Below are 21,678 nucleotides of genomic sequence, written 5' to 3'. Positions count from 1 at the left end.
ATGAGCAAGTAGTTCAGCTATGATGAAATGCATCATTTAAACTTTAGACATCTTTTTAGGGTGGGAAACGCCTCCCTAATGACAGTTTCTGACACTTGTAGAGATCATAGATTACTCTAACTCCAGGACAACAAGCTAACCTCACAACTGTGTCCACATAAGAATGGTAAACACTATTTCTTAATGACAATCACCCAAAACGAATAATTCATTCATTTATTTATGCAACTGCCTTTTATCCACAGGAGACACGCAGACAGAGGTCTCTTTTTCATGTTCTATTTGCCTGCTGAGAACAGTAGCAAAAATCAGATGAATCATTCAATCAATGTGGGTGTCATCAAAATAAACACAATAGAACAAGTCACAAAGCAAGAGGCTCACAAGATGGATACTGTAATCAGCTAAATTGTGTTCTGGAGGGATGTGCTTCAACAGTACAAAGAAATCCCATCACTTCAGTGACCTTTACTATTCTGGAAGATGTCTTATTAATTAAGTAATGATTCACCCACAGGGGAATTACTTAATAAGAAATGTTGTGATACCTAGGAGCAGGGTCATTTATTGGTCAGCTCAGAGAAAAATCCAATATGTCACTGACTGGTGGCGATTTATGACTGTGGAAGGTCGTCAGGTGAATCCCCTGAGGGTTCATCCACATGAACTGCATGATACTAGGATTCATTTCTTTTAATGAATTCCCATAATTGATTTGTGTTGCGTAAATCTCGTACCAGCTGAATATCATTTACCCAACAAACATTTTCTATTCTAGTTAGTGTCAATTTGTGCAGCCAGCGACACATCTGTTGGTGTCTGGTTGAGTCTGTCAGGCTTTATACTGAGATGACGTCACGTACATTTAGCTTTTCTGGGTTTTGGAAAAACTATACAAATATTGAATCTTCATGATTAAAATGGTTCTTTAAAGGGTCGTGTGATGTTTTGGAGAATACCTGTAGTCTTACTGGCTTTCTTGCCAAGAGTTAGATAAGAGGATCAATCCCACTCTAATGTCTCTTTGTTATATGTGAATCTACTGACAACAGCTCATTAGCTTAGCATTAAGACTAGAAATGGGGAAACAGCTTGCCTGGCTGCGTCCAAAGAGAAGTTATTTAAAAAAAAAAATAAGATATCTTTATTTTTATAACAGTGTCACCTACAACCAGCAATCAGCTTTCAACTAACTTATTGAACTACGTCGTGGGAGCACTTCCAAAACCCAAAATATATAAAATATAATGAAATGGCAGGTTAGTGCCACACCCTTGAATTATTAAACCAGGTCAACTGTGGGTAGCAAGTGCCACTCTCCAGCATGAACTGGAAACACTTGTGGACAGTGGAGGCGTCTTATGGTCTTATCTTACCGTCTCAACAGTAAAGGCTGGAAAGCAACAACTGAAAGCTAGAAGCCAACAGCACCTGGTGGTCTTATCACCCATTCGCTGGTATTTATTAACAACCTATAACCTGTAGAAATAAAGGGTATCACATTCACCTGGGCAGTAAAAAAAATCCTTATTGCCCCTTATGAGCCAAGATGACTTTATTAGTGCAGCAGCAACATCATTGAGAGTCATCAGTAGGCAGATGAAAGTAGCACACAGGAAACTGGCAACAGAACAACAGAAAGATAAACAATTGTGTGATGAATGCAGAATGTCAGTATTTTCGGTATGTAGTAATAGGGCTGCACGCAAAGATTAATTTCATTTTTGTTTCATCAGGCAATTGTTAGTTTCTTAGTCTATGAAAATAGTAAATTATGCCCATCAGAATCTCAGAGCCCAAGATGAAATAGCTTGTTTTGTTTCCGACCATGAGTCCAAAACCCAAAAAACATTCAATAAATAATGAGCAAATCCTCACATTTGAGAAGCTGAAAGCAGCAAATTGATTAGTTACAGACTTCAAACCCACTGTCACAACGGCTTATTGAAATGTGGACTACTATAAATAACGAGCTGCAGATCAATAAAACCATCAATTATCTGAATATAGTACACCTTACAGATTACAAGGGATGCCACCTACTGAGTGCTAAATCACTGCCAAACAACAAGAAGTGATTACAGTGGACAACTTGTCTTCAGCTGGCTCTTAGCAAACAGCAAGAACAGAGTCAGAGGGTTTACCTTATGGCTGGGTGACAACGACACACAGAGGATTAAAATATCTGATCACTGGAGACTAAACAGACCCATACCAAGGGTAGCTGCTCTTTGGAAGAGCCAGATCACAATATAAACAATAAAGAAGCAGACGGTGACTTCTGTCAGCATAGGACATGAATAATAAGATGACTGTGTTTTGGAAACATGTCAGCACTGGCTCGGGGCACAGACTGACAGGGTTCATTTTGTCAGGTTGGCTTTGTAGAATAGAAATAGGAAATCAAACGGAGATTCACTTTCAACCCCACAATACAGTATATGATAAAAAAATAATGTTTTAAATGTGTATTTCATTAGTTTTATGCCAAACTAAGTGTATGTTTAATTTCAATTTCATACTGCATTTTTTCAAACCACTGTTTGTTTCATGGCGTAGTTCAATAATACTGGCCATTTTAGGGTTCCTAACGTTTAGGCTAATGTTTGGGAACACATCACAGTTCCTCTTGTCTTCATCTATTAATGGATACTGAGTCATGTAAAATGGAGTGCACTTGAAAGATAGGATAAATGAACCTTGTACATCAATGCAGCCATTTCGTAGAAATAACACAACCTGAAAACACCTGTGGGAAAGCAGAACGGCAGCAATGAGAGACGGAAACAGCAAAAGACAGAAAGGGACAAAGAAAGGGGGAAGCATAAACAAACTTCTCGAAATAATCATCAGATGCACCCAGAGGAATGGAGGGGCCGTTTAATCTCACATTACCCTGAGTTTCACCATAAAAGTAGTGGAACATTGTGACGTGCTGGTGTGGTACCACCAGCACCATATAAGAACAAGTCTCCAGATCCTGCTGTAAACAATCGAAATGTGTAAAAGTGTGCAGACGAGCATGTTTATATCTAAAGCTTACAAACAGAATGGGCTGCAAAATTTACAACCTGGCTAGGCCAGTTTACACTGACTGAGAATATGGAGGGCTTCACATAATCCTCATTATAGGCTGCAGCGAATGATGATTTTAGTATTCGAAGCTTCTATAGATTCTTACGATTCGACGAACGATTCATCGATGCGTCATTTAAGAAGCAGAGCTTGCCGGCGACACCCCCCTATCGGGAACAGGATCAGCTGTGCACGTTTAGAGGCGATAGATATTTATTAGTCGTTTCGGAAATTCATAGTGTGTCATACAGCAAACATCAGACCAACAACCAGACAGCTGCTTTACAAACACAAACATCACCCGAGTGCTACAAGTTATAGTAAAGGCTCGTGCAGACTACACGACTTTCAGCGTCGGCCGTGCTGTCAAGAAAACACACGTGAAATGTGAAACGGGAAATGAGCGATCCTGCACACGAAACAGCTGTTTGTTATTATAAAGACGGAAATTATAAAGACAAAGAATCTGGTGAAGGATGGATCAGCAGACGCAGGTAGCAGGGATAGTCTGAGCTACAGAGAGAGCTGCAGGGGAGTTAAAAGGTGCAGCTCCCCGACACCCAGTTAACGAATGACTGTGAGGTTACAGCTCACGGCCCAAAAAGGAGAACAAACAATTTTCAGCTGAGGACTGTGGCTTACTTTGGCTTCAACTCAACAATCAATCAGGATTTCAGTTTAATGCTAAAGTTGCTGTTACCTTGTCTGTGGTCTGCTGGCAGAACACCGGCTGCTTTCTGATCAGATGCTGTCGTGCTGTTGCCAAGGCGACATAAGTTTCGTTTTACGGTGGACGGTCGGTAACATCACAGAGTTGTTGTTTTCTTTAGTTTGAAATAATCCCATACTTGGACACTTCTTTTTTGTCCCTCGCACTTTTCTCTCTCTTCTTCCACTTTGCAAACAGCGCCATCATAATCACGTTGTGTTCACAGCGAAAGCAGGATGTGCGCCAGTAATAAATGTCCCTGCGAAACACTGTGCTATAAAGTTAGATGGATTAAAGGAAGCATCGATGCAAAGAATTTCTTAATCGATTTTATCAAATAATCGTTTCAGCCCTACCTCATTATGATATTTGGTTTACTGGATATAAACAGGTGAGGAAATCCACTGAGGTGACATGGGGAAGCTGCAATACTTTTACCACTCTGCTCTCCAAGCAAAGTCAAATCTAGGTACCCTTCCCTAATATATTGTAACACTTTTGATTTTGCAGTTCATTAGTGGCACTGCGTATCAGAGCGGAAAAGCATGTGTGGATAATGAGGAAGCCTTCCACTTTGTGTGAAGAGACACAAGTGACATAAACGTTCTAAATGCTGAAAGAGAAAGATGTTCTGTTTGAAAATGCTGAAAATAGTTACTTTCCACTTTTAAAACAAGCACAAACAGGTTTTGAAACCTTAATGCAGGGACCCCGCGGTCTGTTTTTGCCTCTCGGTCTTGTTCACCCTTCGTCTTCTCATTAGATGATGTGGACATTAGCAAACGAGAGCTCTGTGTCCTCCAGGCGAAAGAGACTGCAGTGACACAGCTCTAGACAAATAGCCATCAACTGGTCAGCAGGCGCTACGCCACCCCTGCTAAAAAACTGATTTAAGAACAGTGTGCTCTGAACGTGACTGTAAATGTTTGAAACCTCATGAGTGAAACCCAAACACGCTGAAAAGAAAAAGAGCGACACGGTGTCTGCTTACACACAAAACACAGCAGACACGGATTAGTAACACTTTAGCATTCACAGACCTTAATTCTAGGGATTTTAAACTTGGAGAGCAGTAAATGATGGGCTTGAGATGAGATTGGACTGATGTAAGAGAGAGGCAAACAGATAGACAGTGTGTGTGTGTGTTCTTTGACCTGCTAATGACATGCCTTTACTCCCTGGTGGTTTGTTATCACTAACGCAAGAATACTCACTCGTCGTGGGAGTTATGCCCTGAGCTCAGAGCAGATCTGGGAACAGGGACTCTGGTAGCTCTTGGACCTTTCCATATATAGAACTAGCCTGTTTTCAGCCACTACAAACATTAAACAGCAGAACGGTTTGCGTCAACATTAGTGTCATCTCTGTACCGACATGACAGATAGGAGAGTTGTACTTTGAACACTTTTCCCCCCAGAGCTATTAGCCTATAAGAAAAGAGTAGAAAAAGTACCATTCCATATGGTACAATATACATCAGACATCAGCAAGCGCTCAGCTGTCCCTTGCATCCATTACTGCACTATCACCCTACATTCTTCTTCAGTAATGCTCTGACAAATAAATTATAGCTTCCGTCTCAGAAAGGAAAATGGTTAAGTGGGAGGGTTACTGTCATCATGGCTGTCTAAACATAAGAAAACAAGCAAACAAGATGTCTTTTGGTTCACAGCTTCTAGGACTCTTCCCCCTGTGGATTACGTTACCTAAAACAAACAAAGGCGGAACTGTTTTGTGTTTCCTTTCATTTTTCTGTACTGGCAGTAAATAGCAGCAGATATATAGATATAGAAATATAGAAATAGCAGCAAGTAGAATTAACTGGTCAATTCTTATGAAATTTGACACATTCATACAGGTCAGCCCACGAAACTTTGACATCAACACAACAGTCCCTCTGCTGCCATCAAATGCAGGAAGACAAAATTAGCAACTAGCAGGTCAGCATATGGAACATATTTTTCTCAGGAGCTAAAAGGAGAGTCTGTGATCAGCTGATTTATTTCATCAACAGGACTCCAAATGATTGCTCCGTGTCTGCTGCATGTGTACATAGGCAATTGTTTGCTAATATAAGGTGATGTCAATGTTGATTAACGCAGCTTTAAGGCTTCAGTTGTTGAAGTTGCCATGCCTTTGTTCTGGACTGTTTTTTGGAAAAAGCATTGTTTGTAAAATGCAGGTAATGACTAATCAGATGAGTATAATCTATCTTTGTAACGTATTGTACCTGGATGCCAACTGGATGTAGTTATTAGGATAATTAATCATGTTTGTATAATCAATGTATCATACTGGGCATCACTATCTCTGAAACACAGTGAGCAAGTCGGAAACAATGGCATTAATGTGGATACTGATCTGAATTTGGAAAATCATCAAAACTTAAGAGCATTCATATCTCAACTAGACTCTCAGAAACTGAATCCCTCTTTCTATTTGACTGTGTTGATGTTTTGTTTTTATTGCTGTGTTGCTATATTTTGTCTTTCACTGTGAAGCTCATTGAATTTACGTGTAATGAAATGTGGTATATAAATAAATTGCAATTGCCATGTACAACACTAATTAGCATAATAAGCTCCTTCCATAGGTGTAGGTAAGTCAGTGTGCCTCTTTGAATTGGTCCAACTCAGTGTTCGCAGCTTACAGCCTTCAAAAACATTCACCATTTTATCCCTCAAGTTTCATCATCAGGTCCATGGCCTCACTGATAAGGGCTCTACAAAAAACCTGAACCTCCTCAGTGTGTTGTGTTCTTCTTTGTCATCTATGTCAACAGAGACAAAACCATATAAAGAGCCAACTGCTATCATTTCATTTCTTCAGCCCATCTCATGCCAAATTATTTCTGATTGCCTCTACTTGAAAGAGTCGGTGTGCAACAAAACCATGCATTAAATAACTCTTTTAGTTTTCCAATCCAATCATACCAGCCCTATATGTGTACCACATAAAGCTATAAAAAAATCCTCAGAGATTCAGGAGTAGCAGAGTGTATAGTGCACCCTAATGGCCTATTTGTAACTGTGAGGTTCAATGTTGTGCAAAACAGTTTGTTAGGTCTTCACAGAAGTAATGACCCAGAAGATACTGGTGGCTGTGAGCGACCTCGCTGATGCCTCAGGAGTAAAATCAGTGTCAAGGTCATGATGGAAAATGAGACGGAAAAAAAGGACAGACTCATGCACATGCCAGACATCCTCTTTGACCAGGTGAGTTGAAAAGTATAAAAAAAAATTAAAGACCTTTGCAATAAGTCCTTCCTGGTAAATGAGCATTTGTGGTGTCTGAATTATGTCTCACTGTGCTTATTGTGGGGCAAACTGGTCCAAATTCAAATTCCACCCATATCTGACACCTGGAGGGGAAGAACCAGCGGCAGCAACAAAGCTTTGTCACTTTATATTTCATCCAATCAGAGGCCACCTTGCCACTGGCATCAGGTGACAGCAGCAGGTAGTTCTCTACTGACACCTACAGGCTAATTTTAATATCACACCTCATAGAGCAAGGTCCAATCCCCAGCACCAGGATCCAAAAGGGGTCTTTTCATGCATATATTCAGAAATAAACATTGTAAGATTCACTCAACCTTATAATACAAACTGAAATAAATAAAAAGGAAAAGTACTCACCCCTCCCATTGTTATTCCATCAATAAGGGCGATATATGGTTTCCTGCATGCTCCTTGAAAGATAAAATATAAATCAAGACTTTAAATATACAAACGGATAAAGTAGAGGCTTGACTGTTTGGAAAGATTTAAGGGAGACTATAAGTGAATGTGGTGTAACTGTAATTCTTACCAATAGCATTGTTGAGAATGTATTCCTCACGGAAAAAGTCCTCCGCAAGAGAGTCTCCAACTTTCCCCGCTTCTGTGACCGCTGAGAAAAAAAAACAAATCGTAACAAAAAAGTAATGAAGCAACATGTTTTAACTACAGTCACACTGTTGCACATAAAAGTAAAAGCTCCCCAGACCCTAGCCCCAGTTTGTGCCACTCCCGCCTTAGCATTCATTCAGATCCCGTCCACTGAAGGATAAAAAATAAATAAATAAAGACTGTTTTGTTTTTTGCAAGTGTTTCCTATCCGGTTAGCTGGTGGGCTGCCATCTTTGTTGTTTTTTAAAATCACACAAAGGTAAGTGGTTTTAAATGACATGCTGGATTTTTCAAACATCGTCCGTGGTTATCTCTGTGACCCAGATAAGAGGTCCCAACTGGGGCTATCCAGACACCAGCGATTGAACCTACTGCTTACCTCTGATGTCTCCACCAGCACAAAAGGCTTTCCCACCTGCTCCTTTGATGATCATTATGTCAGTCTCATTGTCATTTCCCATTTCTAGAATCACGGAAAAAACAAAAAGCAGTAGATGTATGGAAAATCATCATCAAAAACAAATCGTATGTTAATTTCACACGTGACTAACATGAAACAGCACTTTCCAAAACACCTTAAAACAACTTAATATTGAGACCTTAAACAAAACACCATCAGTCACTTCGCACAAATTGTGTTCTATTTTAGAGTTGTCCTTGTTTGAAGTAAGGGCTCTGTAAATATGGCCTTCAGTTTCCTGGTAAACTAAACAAGCAAATGGCACACAATACAAAACAGCTGTCTCCTTCAAATTCAAGCACAAGAGGTACATTTTTATGTGATGAGACTGTGTACAGGTTTGGAGTAAAATAGTGTGTGAAAAGGTTTTTGTACAAGTATATCTGTAAGTGTTAACAAGTCTTGAGTAGGTTTATGTGCAAATGTATCCAACTCTAAATAGCATCAAAAGCATGACAATGTCACAGTAAGTGAAATACTGGGAGCCATTTACGATCACTAACTTGACATTTGCTCCAGCTGAAGTTTGCATTAACCAAGCTTTCTACATACCTTGAGCTGAGGGTAGATCTGCCGGATCATGGTCAGGTTGAGGGCATTCAGGACTTTGGGTCTGTTTATGGTGATCACACCTGCGTTGCCCACTTTCTCCAGAAGAACCTCTGCTTCCCTTACTCGACATCTGAGCCAAAAGAGAGACAACGGGACGTTTCTGTGAAGGTCGGCTCAGAGGTTGGCACGGTCGCTGGGTTCGATTCCTGTCTGTGGGAGGGTCTTTCTTGTGGAGTTTACATGTTCCCTTTGTGTTTGTGTGACTGTCCTCCAGATCAGGTTTGTTTAGGTTAATGTCTCTATTCAGGAACTGACTTAAGAGCTGGCATACACACCACCGAGGGATTCAGTGCTGCACTGGGCACTGCTCCTACTTAGAACATTAGATGGGTAAATGCAGAGAGCAAATTTTGCACATGTTGCACTGCGCATACTTGCGTATGTGACAATAAAAGTAAACCATACAATTGCATTCCTATAATCTCTATTCCTTACTGGAAAACCTACAGTAGCTAGAATAAAATAATACACGGCACAGACCCAGAATAATGCACATGTATATATCTGCAACATTGTTCTTCTATTCCATATTTATATATTTCCACATTTATTTATGTTGACTGTATGTTTGTCTACGTGTAGCACCTTATCACCACAGCAAATTCCTCCTAAGTGTAAAACACTACTTGGCAATAAAGCTCCTTCTGATTCTGATTCTGAATACAACATGTAGTAAATGAGAGGGTTTACTCACCATGTGGCCCTGGATTCGCTGCAGTCTGCAGAGGGACCTCAGTCTGGAGGAAAGACATTAAGTAAACATTAAGTATAAAGTTAGTATTTAAAAACATTTGATTTCATAGACCTAATTTCAGATCAACACTAACACAGTTGGAGTGCCCGTTTACAGCATTATTACACACATCTATGAATACATATTTTGGGCTGTGTGTATACAGTATATACAGCAGCACATTCTGTGTGTTTACACACAGCAACTAGCATCGCAGGGACTTACTTCATCTTACTTACTGAATCCAGTTTGCTGACATAAATTAACAAGCTACATGATGTCAGTAACTCAGGACAGCAAACCCCAAACTATACTCTATAGGCTCGCTAAAAACACAATCACTTGCCACATACCTGTAAGCAGACTTTAAAACGGTTAAGGACATTCTTATTTTTGACATATGTCGTCCAGGCACAGCTCTCTAACTTCCTGAAAGAGGCACCGAGCTGCCTCTGATTGGTCGGCGTGGCGACGTAACAGTGGGCGTACGCACCACCGAGGGAGATTCAGTCCTCGCTGTGTTTCTGCCACACTGCCACCTACTGCGCGGAGGAGGCACTCTCACTCAGGTCATTTAAATTCAAATTAGCTTTATTGACATGAACGGATAACAACAATATTGCCAAAGCATCATATATACATATATACAGTCTATGTACACACTACATAAGAATAATCAACCCCATACATTTCATTAAACAAGTAATTGAGGTGTAAAGTAATTAAAGCGTATGTGTGTTTATGTTAAAAAATATAAAAAATTAAATTAAAATAATAAATAAAACAGGCGTGTGTGTGTGTTAAAAAATAAAATATTAAAAGTTTAAATAAATAAATAAATGAACAATAATGTGTGTTATATAATATATATTAAACTTAAAATAAAAAAATAGATAATACCGTAAAATTTGTGTGTGTGTATATTAATAAACAAAAATTGTAAAAAAAAAAAAAAGTTAATTGAATAAAATAAATAAAAAGAAATCAGTATAAAATGTAAAAACAATTACTATATATATATAAAAACAATCAATAATAAATTTGAAAATTTGTACTATTCTGTATCAGTCTGAGTTTCCACTGGTTGTCCTCACTTCACGGCATGAGGAGAAATATTTTTCAGCAATTATTTCACATTTGGGCATTTCTCCCAGTAAACAGGGGTTTCTGTGTGTTGATATGAATTTGAATTCGGGGTATATTTGGGGAATGTTTGCAAAGTGTTTTTGTCTTAGTGTTTTATATTTGGGGCATGAGGTTAGAAAGTGCAGCTCTGTCTCTACTGTCCTCTGTCACACTGGGAGCAGGGTCTCTCATCTTTGTGTAGCCAGATCTGTCTGTGGGGACCCTTTTCTATGGCCAGGCTGTGTTCACTCAGTCTGTATGTTGTCAACATTTTTCTTAGTTTGGGACATTTACTGTACTCAGGTAATTTGCTAGTGTGAGTTCTCTTTTAGGGTCAGATAACATTGTAATTTACTTGTGTTTGGTTGTTTTTTTCCAGTATTCAATATATTTTCTTTCTGCTTGCTGATAATTTGGTTTGGTCTGCTTGAGCTGGCGTTGCTGTCCTGATGGGCTGTGGGGACTTGTTACTGCAGAGAGCCTCAGGACCAGCTGGCCGAGGGGACTCTTCTCTGGTTTCAGCTCCTGGTATGTTAGGGCTTTGTGATGATATGTCTGGGGGTCAACTAATTATAAGTTATTGTAAAATTGAATTGATCTTTTCTGTATTTTCAGTAAGAGGGGGTATTGGTCGAGCTCTGCTCTGCACAGGTTATTTGGTGTCTTTCTCTGCACCTGCAAGATGCTCTTACAGAACTCGGGAAGGAAAGATTCTATGATTGTTTTGTCCCATCTGTCAAATTCATTATTAAGTTTTGGCCCCCAAATTTCGGTGCCAAATAGAATTATTGGTTTAAGTAAAAATTGGAAAATTTTAAGCCAGATTTCAATTGGAATATAGATTTTAATGTTTCTTTTCATTGCTTCGAAAGCTCTCCTTGCTTTCTCCCTCAGATCTTTCACAGCCATGTTGAAGTTCCCTGTGTATGTAATGTTGAGGCCAAGCTAAGTGTAGTTTTTTGTATGTTGCAATTTAGTGGTGTCTAAATAGAAATTGTGTGTAACCTGATTTCTGTATTGTTTCTGAAAGATCATTAACTTAGTCTTTGCTGTGTTTACTGTCAGGGCCCAGGTCTGACAAAATCTCTGCAGGAGATTAATGTGCTGCTGCAAACCTTCTTTAGTAGGTGAAAGCAACACTAAATCATCTGCATACAGCAGACCACTCGCTTTTACATGTTTATTGGCCACTACCTTATTGACGCCTGACAATAGTGACAATAGTGAAAAGCAACAGCGAAAAGAACCCATACAGCAGTAGGTAAAAAGTATGGCCTGTTTAGACTTTACTTGACAATTCCATTTTACTCCTTTACATTTCACAGGGAAATATTACTCTTTTAACTTCATGTATTTTATTGACAGCTGTAGTTACCAGTTATCAAACAGCAAACCATATACGCAACGTATAAGACTTGATGCTTCCCAACAGTATATAAGGTAGTTCAATTTGATTTGCCTAAACCAGCTACAATGGAATGCTGTTTACACAGTATATGCTGTATATAGGCCTACTATACTATAGGCTTGCTAAATTTACTTAAGTAAAATTATGAATGCAGTTTTTCATTGAGGTATTGGTACATTAAAGTAAATTTGGATCTGAATGCATCTTCCACCACTGACTATAAATAGACTACTGTACAAGTTTACTTAAAAAAAAAAAAAATACAACATGAACTAGTGGCCCTCAAATACTACGTGTCTGAACTTGTTGTGTAAAAGCCTGGATATCAACATGAACAAGTGTTTGATTGCACAGGCTATCAAAATATGGTTAATGTGACTGCACTGGCAGTTTCCCGGGCGTTGTGACCAAGGTGCGGCTGAGCAAATGTGCTCAGTCAACATTCCCTGGGCAAATAAAGAGAACACAATGGTTTCCCAAGCCATAGAAGCAAATGAGTGTATTAGCATGGAGACAAAATAAAAGCAAGACGTTATTATGTTATTAATTTACTAGCATTTATCATGCACAGAAAGCATTTTTTTTTTCTCACAATCATGGATACATGCCTTATACTACATCATACCACATCAACAGGTCATGTCATGGCTGATCTAGAATAATTTTAAACATCCAGAATTGTTGGATGTTGGATGCCTTTGGGAGATTGAAAAGCTGTGAGTGAATATCCATCCATCTCCATCTTCACTTGATATGTGAAAACTAAATTAGTTTTCATTTAATATGTTTTGACAAAAGCCTGATTTGGGTAAACAATTTGCAAAAATATAGTAAAATATTGATTAGAGCATATGGTAGCAGGATGAATGTTCCCAGGGGCCGACTTGTTTCTCTTCTCATCCGGGAATCTTCATCTAGTCAGAGTCGCTGCTGCAGGAGCTGCTGGAGGACTACAGCAGGGGCGAATACAACACAGACATCAATGAATCACTTCAGTCTAATCTACAAAACCAATGTCACCAATGTTAACGGGTGTTTCAGTTGTAGCAGTGTGGTACATTAAATTTGATTTCCTGTGCTTAGTTCACATAGGTTGTATTGCACAACTCTTTTCTGTTCTAATTCACATATAAAGCATCACGTTTGGGAAAGTTATTGACACTTACCCCATGAGAGTTCTTTCCTTTCTTGTGACAGTGGTCATGCTTGTGACCATGCTTGTGCTTGTGCTTGTGCCCATGTCCGTGGCCCTGTCCATGGCATTTTCCGTGGCCCTCTCCATGCCCATGCCCATGTCCATGCCCATGACCATGGCCATGCCCTTGTCCTTGTCCTTGTCCATGTCCATGTCCTTGACCTTGACCACAACTAGGTCCAGGTCCAGGTCCAGGTCCGTACCCATGGTTGCCTCCAGGTGGACCGTGGGGCTGAGGAGGGTAGTTTGGTGGTGGAACAGTGCCAGGAGGATAGTGAGGGTATCCCCCTGGCATCTGCTGAGGATTGTTCGGGTAACCAGGAGGGTACTGGTTTCCTGAACATTAGGGGACAAGAGAAGTACTTAAAGCAACTATCAAGTATAATGCATATTCATTATATTTGAAAGTGTTGTTTACCTTGGTTGTGTCCGTACATTTTAAAACTTTAGATGAAACTACAGATCCTGAAAGCAGAACAAAAGCACTTTAAAGAAACTGACAGAGTTTGTCTTTAACACACATATACAATCTGTATTTGAGAGAGCTACAAATCAGCAAAAGGTGAACTTACAGCGCTGGAGAGCAAATCCACTGACGCAGCCGTCACCTGCTGCTGCTGCTGCTTTATATGTGCTGCCCACCTTACATCATTGGGGGCAGTTCCTGAACTCCCATCAGAACATTTTTTCTTTGTGACCTAAATGGGTGTGTGTATGTGCATGTGTGTGTGCGTGTATAATCTTTAAACTTTAAAGTTTAGACCCTAATAAATAGAAATAAAATTTGAGAACAGGATAATAAAATAGAATAAACAAATACATTCTGCTCATGTTTTCATTGCTTAGTAAGTTGACTATCCACAGAAGGCAGTGCAGCTCTGTGCCCTGTGTGAATTTGTTGTATTCCAATAACACAGTTAGCGCGCCTTCCAGTTAACATTTACACAAAAAGGTACAGGGCTGAAGCACCTTACTGTTATGTACTAAAAACTGTAGCTGCTCTAGTTTGTTCTAATCATAATAAACTAATCTGTAGTGTTATTACAAGATCAAAAATAGTAAATAGCCGACATGAAAGATTCAACGTTTCAATGCTTTTAAATGCTTTATTACACAGGTGAAAGTAACACAGGTACAGTTGGCTCCAAGTGAATGTGCTGGGAAGCTGCAGGGTAACTATTAGCTCTTAATTTAATGCTCCCTGGGTAAATAAAGATAATATAAATACACATTGATAGCTAACACAGTGTAATAAGAAACAATGAGGTCAAATGAAACAGATAATGCAGAAGCAGGACATTGTAGAAATGAATTGCTTTTATGATAATCAGAAGTCACTTATGTTGTTTATCACAAGTGAACAGTTATGATGTAACAAAAAATTGCAGGTGCCGACTGGTCTTGTTTCCCTCCCCATCAAGGAATCTTCATCTAGTCAGAGTCGCTGCTGCAGGAGCTGCTGGAGTACTACAGCAAGAACATACATCATCAGTTCCATTATTATGAGTTTCTGGATGTTTTATCTTATATGCAAATTACTTATTGTCAGTGGTGCAGTATTTACTTTGATACAAGAATCCATGATTTGCAATTTACATTTTATATTGAATAAACTGTATCTTACCCCATGAGAAGTCCGTCCTTTCTTGTGGCAATGGCCATGCATATGACCATGCTTGTGCTTGTGCTTCTGGCCATGCCCATGTCCGTGATGCCCATGCCCATGTCCGTGATGCCCATGCCCATGTCCGTGATGCCCATGCCCAGGATGGCCATGCCCAGGATGCCCATGCCCAGGATGCCCATGCCCAGGATGCCCATGACCAAACATATGACCAGGCCCGTGTCCATGTCCATGTTCATGACCATGATTATGACCAGGCCCTGGTCCATAACCATAGCCTTCCTGGCCTCCATAAGGGGGCACTAAAGGATTGTACCCAGGTGGAACAATAGGCTGAGGATAGTATGGTTGGGGGGGGACAGTGCCTGGTGGATATTGAGGGTATTGTCCTGGCATTGGCTGAGGAACATAGCCAGGGGGATACTGGTTTCCTAGTAAAACAAAAGAGGTGGAGCTCATCATTTTCTCCCAGTTTGAATAAACATAAAATTCAATTAAAGGCAGTTTCACAAAAAGGACAGTTTGGGGGTTTTAGTAAAAGTGAAAAAGACAGTATAAACAAGAAAGTTACTTACCTGCGTTGTTCCCGTACATTTCAAAATGTCAGATCCAAACCCTGAAACAGGAAGAAGCCACTTCAACACAAACAACATAAACATACAAAAGAAATGTGACTCTAAACAGCTGTCAACCTAAAATACTTTATTGTATAGAAAGTAAATGCATTTGACCGTGGAAAAGACTTATAAAACACATCATGCATACAGCCATGTCTCACATGACTACATAAGACAAAGATATTTATCAGAAGGGCATGTCTTATGGATGATGGATGGAAGAGATGACAAAATAATGCAATACAGTTAACAAAGGTAATCCATGCAAGTAAGTTGATCTATCCATTAATACACATACTTTAAGTCTACAAGACACATACTTTATAGTAATCCTATCTAGTGAGCTACTAGGGAACTTACTTTGTGCTGGTGCTCAGATCTACAGACCCAGCAGTCAGATGACTCTGCTTTTATGCAAAGCCACACCTCAGCTAGAAACAATCCAATGCTCATCATCAGGTGATGTTCCCTTATCCTCTGCACAGCCTGTTTGACAAACCTGTTTGCTTGAAAGATTTCCCTCAAAGCCATTCCATGGATGTTATCTTGAAACAAACCCTGTATTTTTCTCCTCTGACGAGTGAAGAAACCTGTCTGTTTTCTTTGCAAGCCTACACACGCTCATTCACTCAGTTTTTAAGGTTTATCTTCTATTTTAGCGTTGTGATGTTTACCTGTGTAACTGCACTATCCTTTAACATTCTGGAGGTCACACACACACACACACACACACACACACACACACACACACACACACACACACTGTACGTAGCAATAGGCAATGATAGGCAATTGTTTTGGAGCAAGGAAAACAAAATGAGAAATAAATACAAAAAAAGGTAAATTTCATGTTAACTTTATGTATGATCTCATAAATAACTTTGTCAAAACTTGCTTACTGTTCAGTTTCAAGTCTTGAAGGACAAGTCACATGTCAGAAGCAAATTAGAAGTCAGTTGCAAGTCTTTCAGGTCTCTGAACGTGGACTATTAAAATGGCATTGTAGTTTAGCATTTTCCTTTTGAATGTGTCAACTAGTCTTTCTGACTACTCAAAGCACTCCACACTACATCACAGTCACCTCATTCACACATATTCATACACTGATGAGCCGAGGCTTAGGTGCCAGCTGCTCACCAAAAACAGAAACTCATTCCCACATTGATGGAGTTGGGCATCAAACCAGTGACCTTCTGATTGATGGAAAAGTGCTGTATCCCCCAAGCCACTACCACCCCATAACCAAGGCCTAATAAGTACATAATCAAGCCATGTGGCTTTACAAGGCCCGCATGTCATTTGAGACTTGTTTCTGCGTCAGGTCAAATCTTTCGGGAGTCTCCTCTCAGTTCTCAGGTCACTGTTGTTTTTGACTAATCCACAGGAATATATGTATATATTTACTTTATTTTTAAATCTTGTGGGGAGAGTTCACCACACCTCTATCCTCCTCCTGTGAAAAAGGTGGGGGAGGTGAATTTAAACCAGCTTTCTCATTAGCATCTGGTTACACAAAACTCTGAACAGTAGAAAATAGGAAGCACTGGCTTAACCAGTTAGCCTAATACAAATGTTTTCAAACACAGGTGGTAATTGTTGCTCAACCACACCTTTAACTCTTAAATATTCTGGTGTGTCAGAGACAGCGTTAGTGAAGAGGGCAAAAAACTGGAGTCCAGCCTCATATACACAATAAAAACTGTGATTACCTTAGCACTGTGACTGATTATATATAATAAAATATATATTCAGAAGTGGCTCTTGAATATTGACAACATATTTCAGACCCTCAGTTTAAGTGTTTGAATTGTGAGTGTGACTTTCAGAGTTTCAGACCAGAGCTGTATGACAACACTGCCACAAATCACGTGAGCCGCAGGCTCACCACTGTGTAGCAGACCTTCGAAACGGGGGTGTTGTAAACTAAGCTCTGAAAGCAGAGTCTGCAATACGAGTGCAAATGTAATGTAAAGTAATAAAGATTCTCCCTTTCTAACCTCAATTTTCTGAGATGTCAAGTTTTGAATCAGAATTGTTTTTATTGTGATATTAGTCCCATACAGAAAACTAGTACGCTAGTGTCTCTTACTCTGAAGGACTTTTTGAATCGCTGTGCTCATCTTCCCTTTTGTCTCTGTGCTTTAGAGTCTTGCCTCCAGTGTCTTCTGTGCCAGTCTGCTCCCGGTCTGCTAAAACTAAAACCTAACACAACAGTAAAACTAACACAAATAGGCCTTTATGTTGCTATGTGCAGGTGAGGTGGTGTGCTGTGAAAAAAGTGTCACTTTGTCACACAGTTTAACTTTAGATTATTTTTATTATTTAGATTATATATTTTTATAAGTAGAAGAATTCCTTTATTTTCCAAATGTGCTGTTTGTTTGATAATTGGTACATTCACCAAAGCGGATCCAGTAAAAATGATACCATAGAATTATTCTAAATGCACGTTAAGTAAGGGACAGGGATATAAGGCAACATGGATACAAATGCTTTCATAAACTTTATAAACCATCGCACATTAAGTGCCTCTTAGATAGCAGCATTATCACAACAGATCTGTAAAGAGAAGCTCTGGTGGAGGAGTCATCCCGGAATGTCAACATAGAAAGTAAATATAAATAAGTTAGGTGATCATTTCAAGACTGAAATTAATTAATACTACTTACTCTGTCAGGACGGTTGTATCAGAAAAGATGTCACCCCCAAAAAATAAACACTTTCCATTGATTGTCTAATGCTGTGGCACAACAGTTCCCCTCTTTCCTGAAGAGTTTATTCCTCCATCAACAAGAGCTAAGAAATGATTTAGGTAAAAGCCTTTGTGTGTCAGCTGTTGTTTTGTCTTGTTTTTTGTCTTGTGTTTTTGTTGTTTTCTGCCTTCATGTCTTTGTAAAACATTTTCAGACAAAATTAAACATACAGTACGGAAACAAATATGATCCTGGTACATGCAGTAAAGCCACTTCAGTTTAAATTCTTCTTTGTTATGCGTGTTTTATTCCTTCCATCAAATTGGTCAGGCGTTTCTGTGTCATTCAGTAAAACCGTTATAACGAAATAAATGGTGAGAATAAGGTATGTGTGTAGTAAACCTTATCTCCTCAGCACGGTGTTCAGGGTAGGCCTTCTGGAAGTGCCTCAGAGCCTGCATTACTGCTGAGGTACACTCCACATAGGTATAATCTATCATGATGCCACCTGTTTTTGTGGGAGCATGAGGGATAGAGAGAACACAGGGTGAGCATCACAATTAACAACACATGCTGCATCCTTTTTTAACAAGGAAACATACGTTATTAGGTTCTTTGCCCTTTGATATTGATAATATTGCAACATATCCAGAGTACAATGAAAATTTTTTTCAGCCTTTGAATGTTGAAAGCAGTTGATGTTTGGCTCTTTGTTTCCCTTTTTCACTTCTGCATTTGCAGGTTGACAGAACACATCTGGCAGTGAAGTGCATTAAATGGGTGTTGACGGTATGATGTTGGCACCGGACCAACCAAACACATCAGAAGGGTTAAGCAGCTCCAGGAGTTTCCCTCCTCTCTTACACTGAAAAAAATTTGGAGTGTTATTTACTTGGGAAAACCTAGGAAAGTTTTTGCACTTAGAAATTGTAAGTAAATTCTACAAGGGCGATCATCAAGTAAACTTTACTTGCAGATATAAGTTTCTTTTACTAGCAAACCACAGGTAATTTACTATGTTTATTATCATTAAGTTTTACCTAAACTCTGATTGCTTCAAACTGAAAAATCTCACATAAAACCAATGGCTTTTCAAGGTAATTAAATAGTTTTTCTAACATTTATTTATGGACTATATTTAAGTAACATTTACATAATCTTTCTGCAGTTTAAATTGCCTAAATTTGTTCTTAATGTTTTTGTTTATTGAAACAATGACTTTAAAAAAATGAGTCAACTGTTTAATTTAACAACCCATTTATTTTTCTTAAGTGAAAAAATGTTTTTTCAATAAAACATTTTCCAGGAAGTTTGCATGGCAAAAACAACAAGGTAGTGTTCACCCTAAGGTGATTGTTATTATTATTTACTCACCCCTTTGTCAATAGAAAGATTGGTGAAGTTTTGTTAACATCTGTGTTCTTCGGCGAGTTTGAGAGATGTTTTTTCCCACTCAACTGCAGTGAGCGGAATCTTCCAAAATACATCAATAATCAATAAAATGTCTCCATACTGTTTATCTGAGGTAATCCAAGTGTCCTGTAGCTCACACATGCCAAGACGTTTGTAAAAAAACATTACAAACTTGTGTTTTCAGCTGTGTTTGCTCTGCTGCTCTTCCCATGTGTGCTCCCTCCAACGCCGCACACAAACTTGCTTACTAGTAACTTCCAGCCAGCCCGTCTGTGTTCACGCAGCACCACAGTGAAAGCAAAGCAGAGCAAACAAAACCAAAACACAATTTAGTCACGTTTTTCTCAAAACATCTAGGAATAAGTAAGCTGCAGGACACTTGGATTACTTCAGATGAGCAGTATGGAGACATTTTTTTGATTCATGACATATTTTTGGGATGTTTGAAGCCAAGTTGCCGTTCACTGCAGTTTTGAGAAACAAACATCTTGGCAAACTCCCGAAGAGCTTAAATGTTGACAAAACTTCAGTCCTTTCGGCATCAGGATGAGTAGATGATGACAGAAATTTCATCTTAGGGTGGCTAAAATGGTATTGAGGTAGCTTTTTAAAGCACAAGGACAAGTTCAGGAACTGTTTGCATAGAGCATTTGGATAGGCTTTTTAACCTTTTAAACTCATAAAAAAAACATTTGACATGCTTCAGGAACCTTCAGTGCATCTTAAGAGACAGTCTTAATCGTTTGTTACATTTTAAAACATTTCATCTTAAAGAACAGTGCTGCCCTGAGGTTCTAAACGTCTGTTTCTGTATCATGAGTAATATCCTACAAAAAGCAGAGCATCTTGACACTAAAAAGTGCGATATTTTGCCCCTTGCTCTTTTCATGCCACACTCACATCCGTGACCCATTAAAAATGACCCCACGACCAACCAGTTGAGAACCTCTGGTTTAACTTGAAAATATGGCAGAAACTATAGTTTCATATGTGGCAAATCCACTGTCAGAGTTACTCATGCTCAAGAGCTAAAAGGAGTGTAAGCTTACACTTTAATTAATTTATAATATTTTATAACACCACTGTTTTTATATACCTTTATATCATTATCAAAGCCACTATGTTAAGGATTTGAAAAGGTCTTACTTACTTACTGGCACCAAATGGTCGTATTTAAGCAATGTGCTTTTAAAAAGCCTGCATGTAACTTGAGACTTTTTGTGACTTGTTGGTGTCAGTGTAACAGAAGCTAGCTAATTAATTAATTCTTGTTTTTAGGGAGTATCAAGTCAAGTCCTTAGACAGTCACATCTCAATAAACTCTGTTTAGAGAAATGTGTCAGGTCAAGTCTTTATATAGTAACATGCTAAGTGTCAAATCAAGTGTTTAGGTAGTCCCATCCTGTACTGCCCTCTATTGAGAAAATGTTCCTTGTTCAGCAAATGTGTATAATGCAGTTCCCCATGCTGGTTATATGAAAATCAGTAGTTGTAGAGCAAGGGATTTCCACACAGTCAGTTTAGCATGGTAGAGAGTGCTGTGGCCTTCCACTGCTGCAAATTTCTTTTATGAATTGTTGACTTGGACACTTTTTGTCATTAAGTATTTTATTCACCATTTTTGGCTTTTAGAAGTATATGCTTTTGTTAGGTGAAAATTTGAAATTAGATAGCATAGATGTGGTTAGCACAATGAGTGCAATTACCTTTCTTTCAGCTGCCTTACTTGTCTATTGGTTCTATTTTAATTTCTGTTTACCATTTGTGCTTTTGTGACTGTATGTGATTGTTCATTAATGGTGCAAGAAATGTTACACATTGTTTTTAGTGGAGGACTTCACACTGTTAGCTAACTGTCAAGCTTTGAAAAACTTGCAACTCACTGTGAGGACAGTCAACGTCCTTAGTTTCAAGTCAAGTCTTTAAGGAGTCACGTCTCAAGTTAACTCTATAGGGAGTAAATTCTCAGGTGAAGTCTTTATGGATAATGTCAAAGATTGTCTTTAGGGAGTCACATCTCAAGTACCAAATCCTACCAAGTCAACAATTTAAAGACAGTGCTGTGTCATGAAAACAAGTGAAATTATCATCAGTTAGAAAAGAGAATTAAGATGTATAGAAAGA

General features: G+C 39.0%; 3 protein-coding genes and 1 long non-coding RNA gene across 5 annotated transcripts; all 4 read right to left on the bottom strand.

The window, feature by feature from the left end:
- Positions 1-7,364: 7,364 nt before the first annotated feature.
- LOC119884638 (3-hydroxyisobutyryl-CoA hydrolase, mitochondrial-like) lies at positions 7,365-8,131 on the bottom strand. The gene is made up of 3 exons (XM_038695015.1): positions 8,054-8,131; positions 7,595-7,675; positions 7,365-7,475 (listed from the first exon to the last, which is right to left on the bottom strand). The coding sequence occupies exons 1-3, from the start codon at positions 8,106-8,108 to the stop codon at positions 7,381-7,383; spliced, it is 231 nt and encodes a 76-aa protein (XP_038550943.1). The 5' UTR covers positions 8,109-8,131; the 3' UTR covers positions 7,365-7,380.
- Positions 8,132-8,681: 550 nt separating this feature from the next.
- LOC119884639 lies at positions 8,682-9,944 on the bottom strand. Its single transcript, XR_005441056.1, has 3 exons — positions 9,833-9,944; positions 9,441-9,483; positions 8,682-8,816 (listed from the first exon to the last, which is right to left on the bottom strand). It is a non-coding gene; the product is annotated as an uncharacterized LOC119884639 (long non-coding RNA).
- Positions 9,945-12,544: 2,600 nt separating this feature from the next.
- On the bottom strand, positions 12,545-13,818 carry LOC119884637 (annexin B11-like). The gene is made up of 4 exons (XM_038695014.1): positions 13,780-13,818; positions 13,626-13,672; positions 13,179-13,543; positions 12,545-12,962 (listed from the first exon to the last, which is right to left on the bottom strand). The coding sequence occupies exons 2-4, from the start codon at positions 13,642-13,644 to the stop codon at positions 12,927-12,929; spliced, it is 420 nt and encodes a 139-aa protein (XP_038550942.1). The 5' UTR covers positions 13,645-13,672; positions 13,780-13,818; the 3' UTR covers positions 12,545-12,926.
- A 468-nt stretch (positions 13,819-14,286) lies between these two features.
- Positions 14,287-19,793, bottom strand: LOC119884640 (annexin B11-like). 2 transcript variants are annotated; one of them, XM_038695017.1, is made up of 5 exons: positions 19,516-19,793; positions 18,544-19,006; positions 15,407-15,447; positions 14,832-15,262; positions 14,287-14,674 (listed from the first exon to the last, which is right to left on the bottom strand). In XM_038695017.1, the coding sequence occupies exons 4-5, from the start codon at positions 15,122-15,124 to the stop codon at positions 14,635-14,637; spliced, it is 333 nt and encodes a 110-aa protein (XP_038550945.1). In that variant the 5' UTR covers positions 15,125-15,262; positions 15,407-15,447; positions 18,544-19,006; positions 19,516-19,793; the 3' UTR covers positions 14,287-14,634. The 2 variants fall into 2 exon arrangements, with proteins under 2 accessions (XP_038550945.1, XP_038550944.1); XM_038695016.1 differs by lacking the exons at positions 18,544-19,006; positions 19,516-19,793 and adding an exon at positions 15,809-16,083.
- Positions 19,794-21,678: the final 1,885 nt, after the last annotated feature.

The sequence above is a fragment of the Micropterus salmoides genome, unplaced genomic scaffold (assembly GCF_014851395.1).
Source record: "Micropterus salmoides isolate LMB-PRFRI ecotype aquatic unplaced genomic scaffold, ASM1485139v1 Ms_hic_scaffold_36, whole genome shotgun sequence".
NCBI classification, from domain to species: Eukaryota; Metazoa; Chordata; class Actinopteri; order Centrarchiformes; family Centrarchidae; genus Micropterus; species Micropterus salmoides.
Note: the sequence above shows the minus strand (reverse complement) of the source record. Positions and strands in the feature narration are given on the sequence as shown.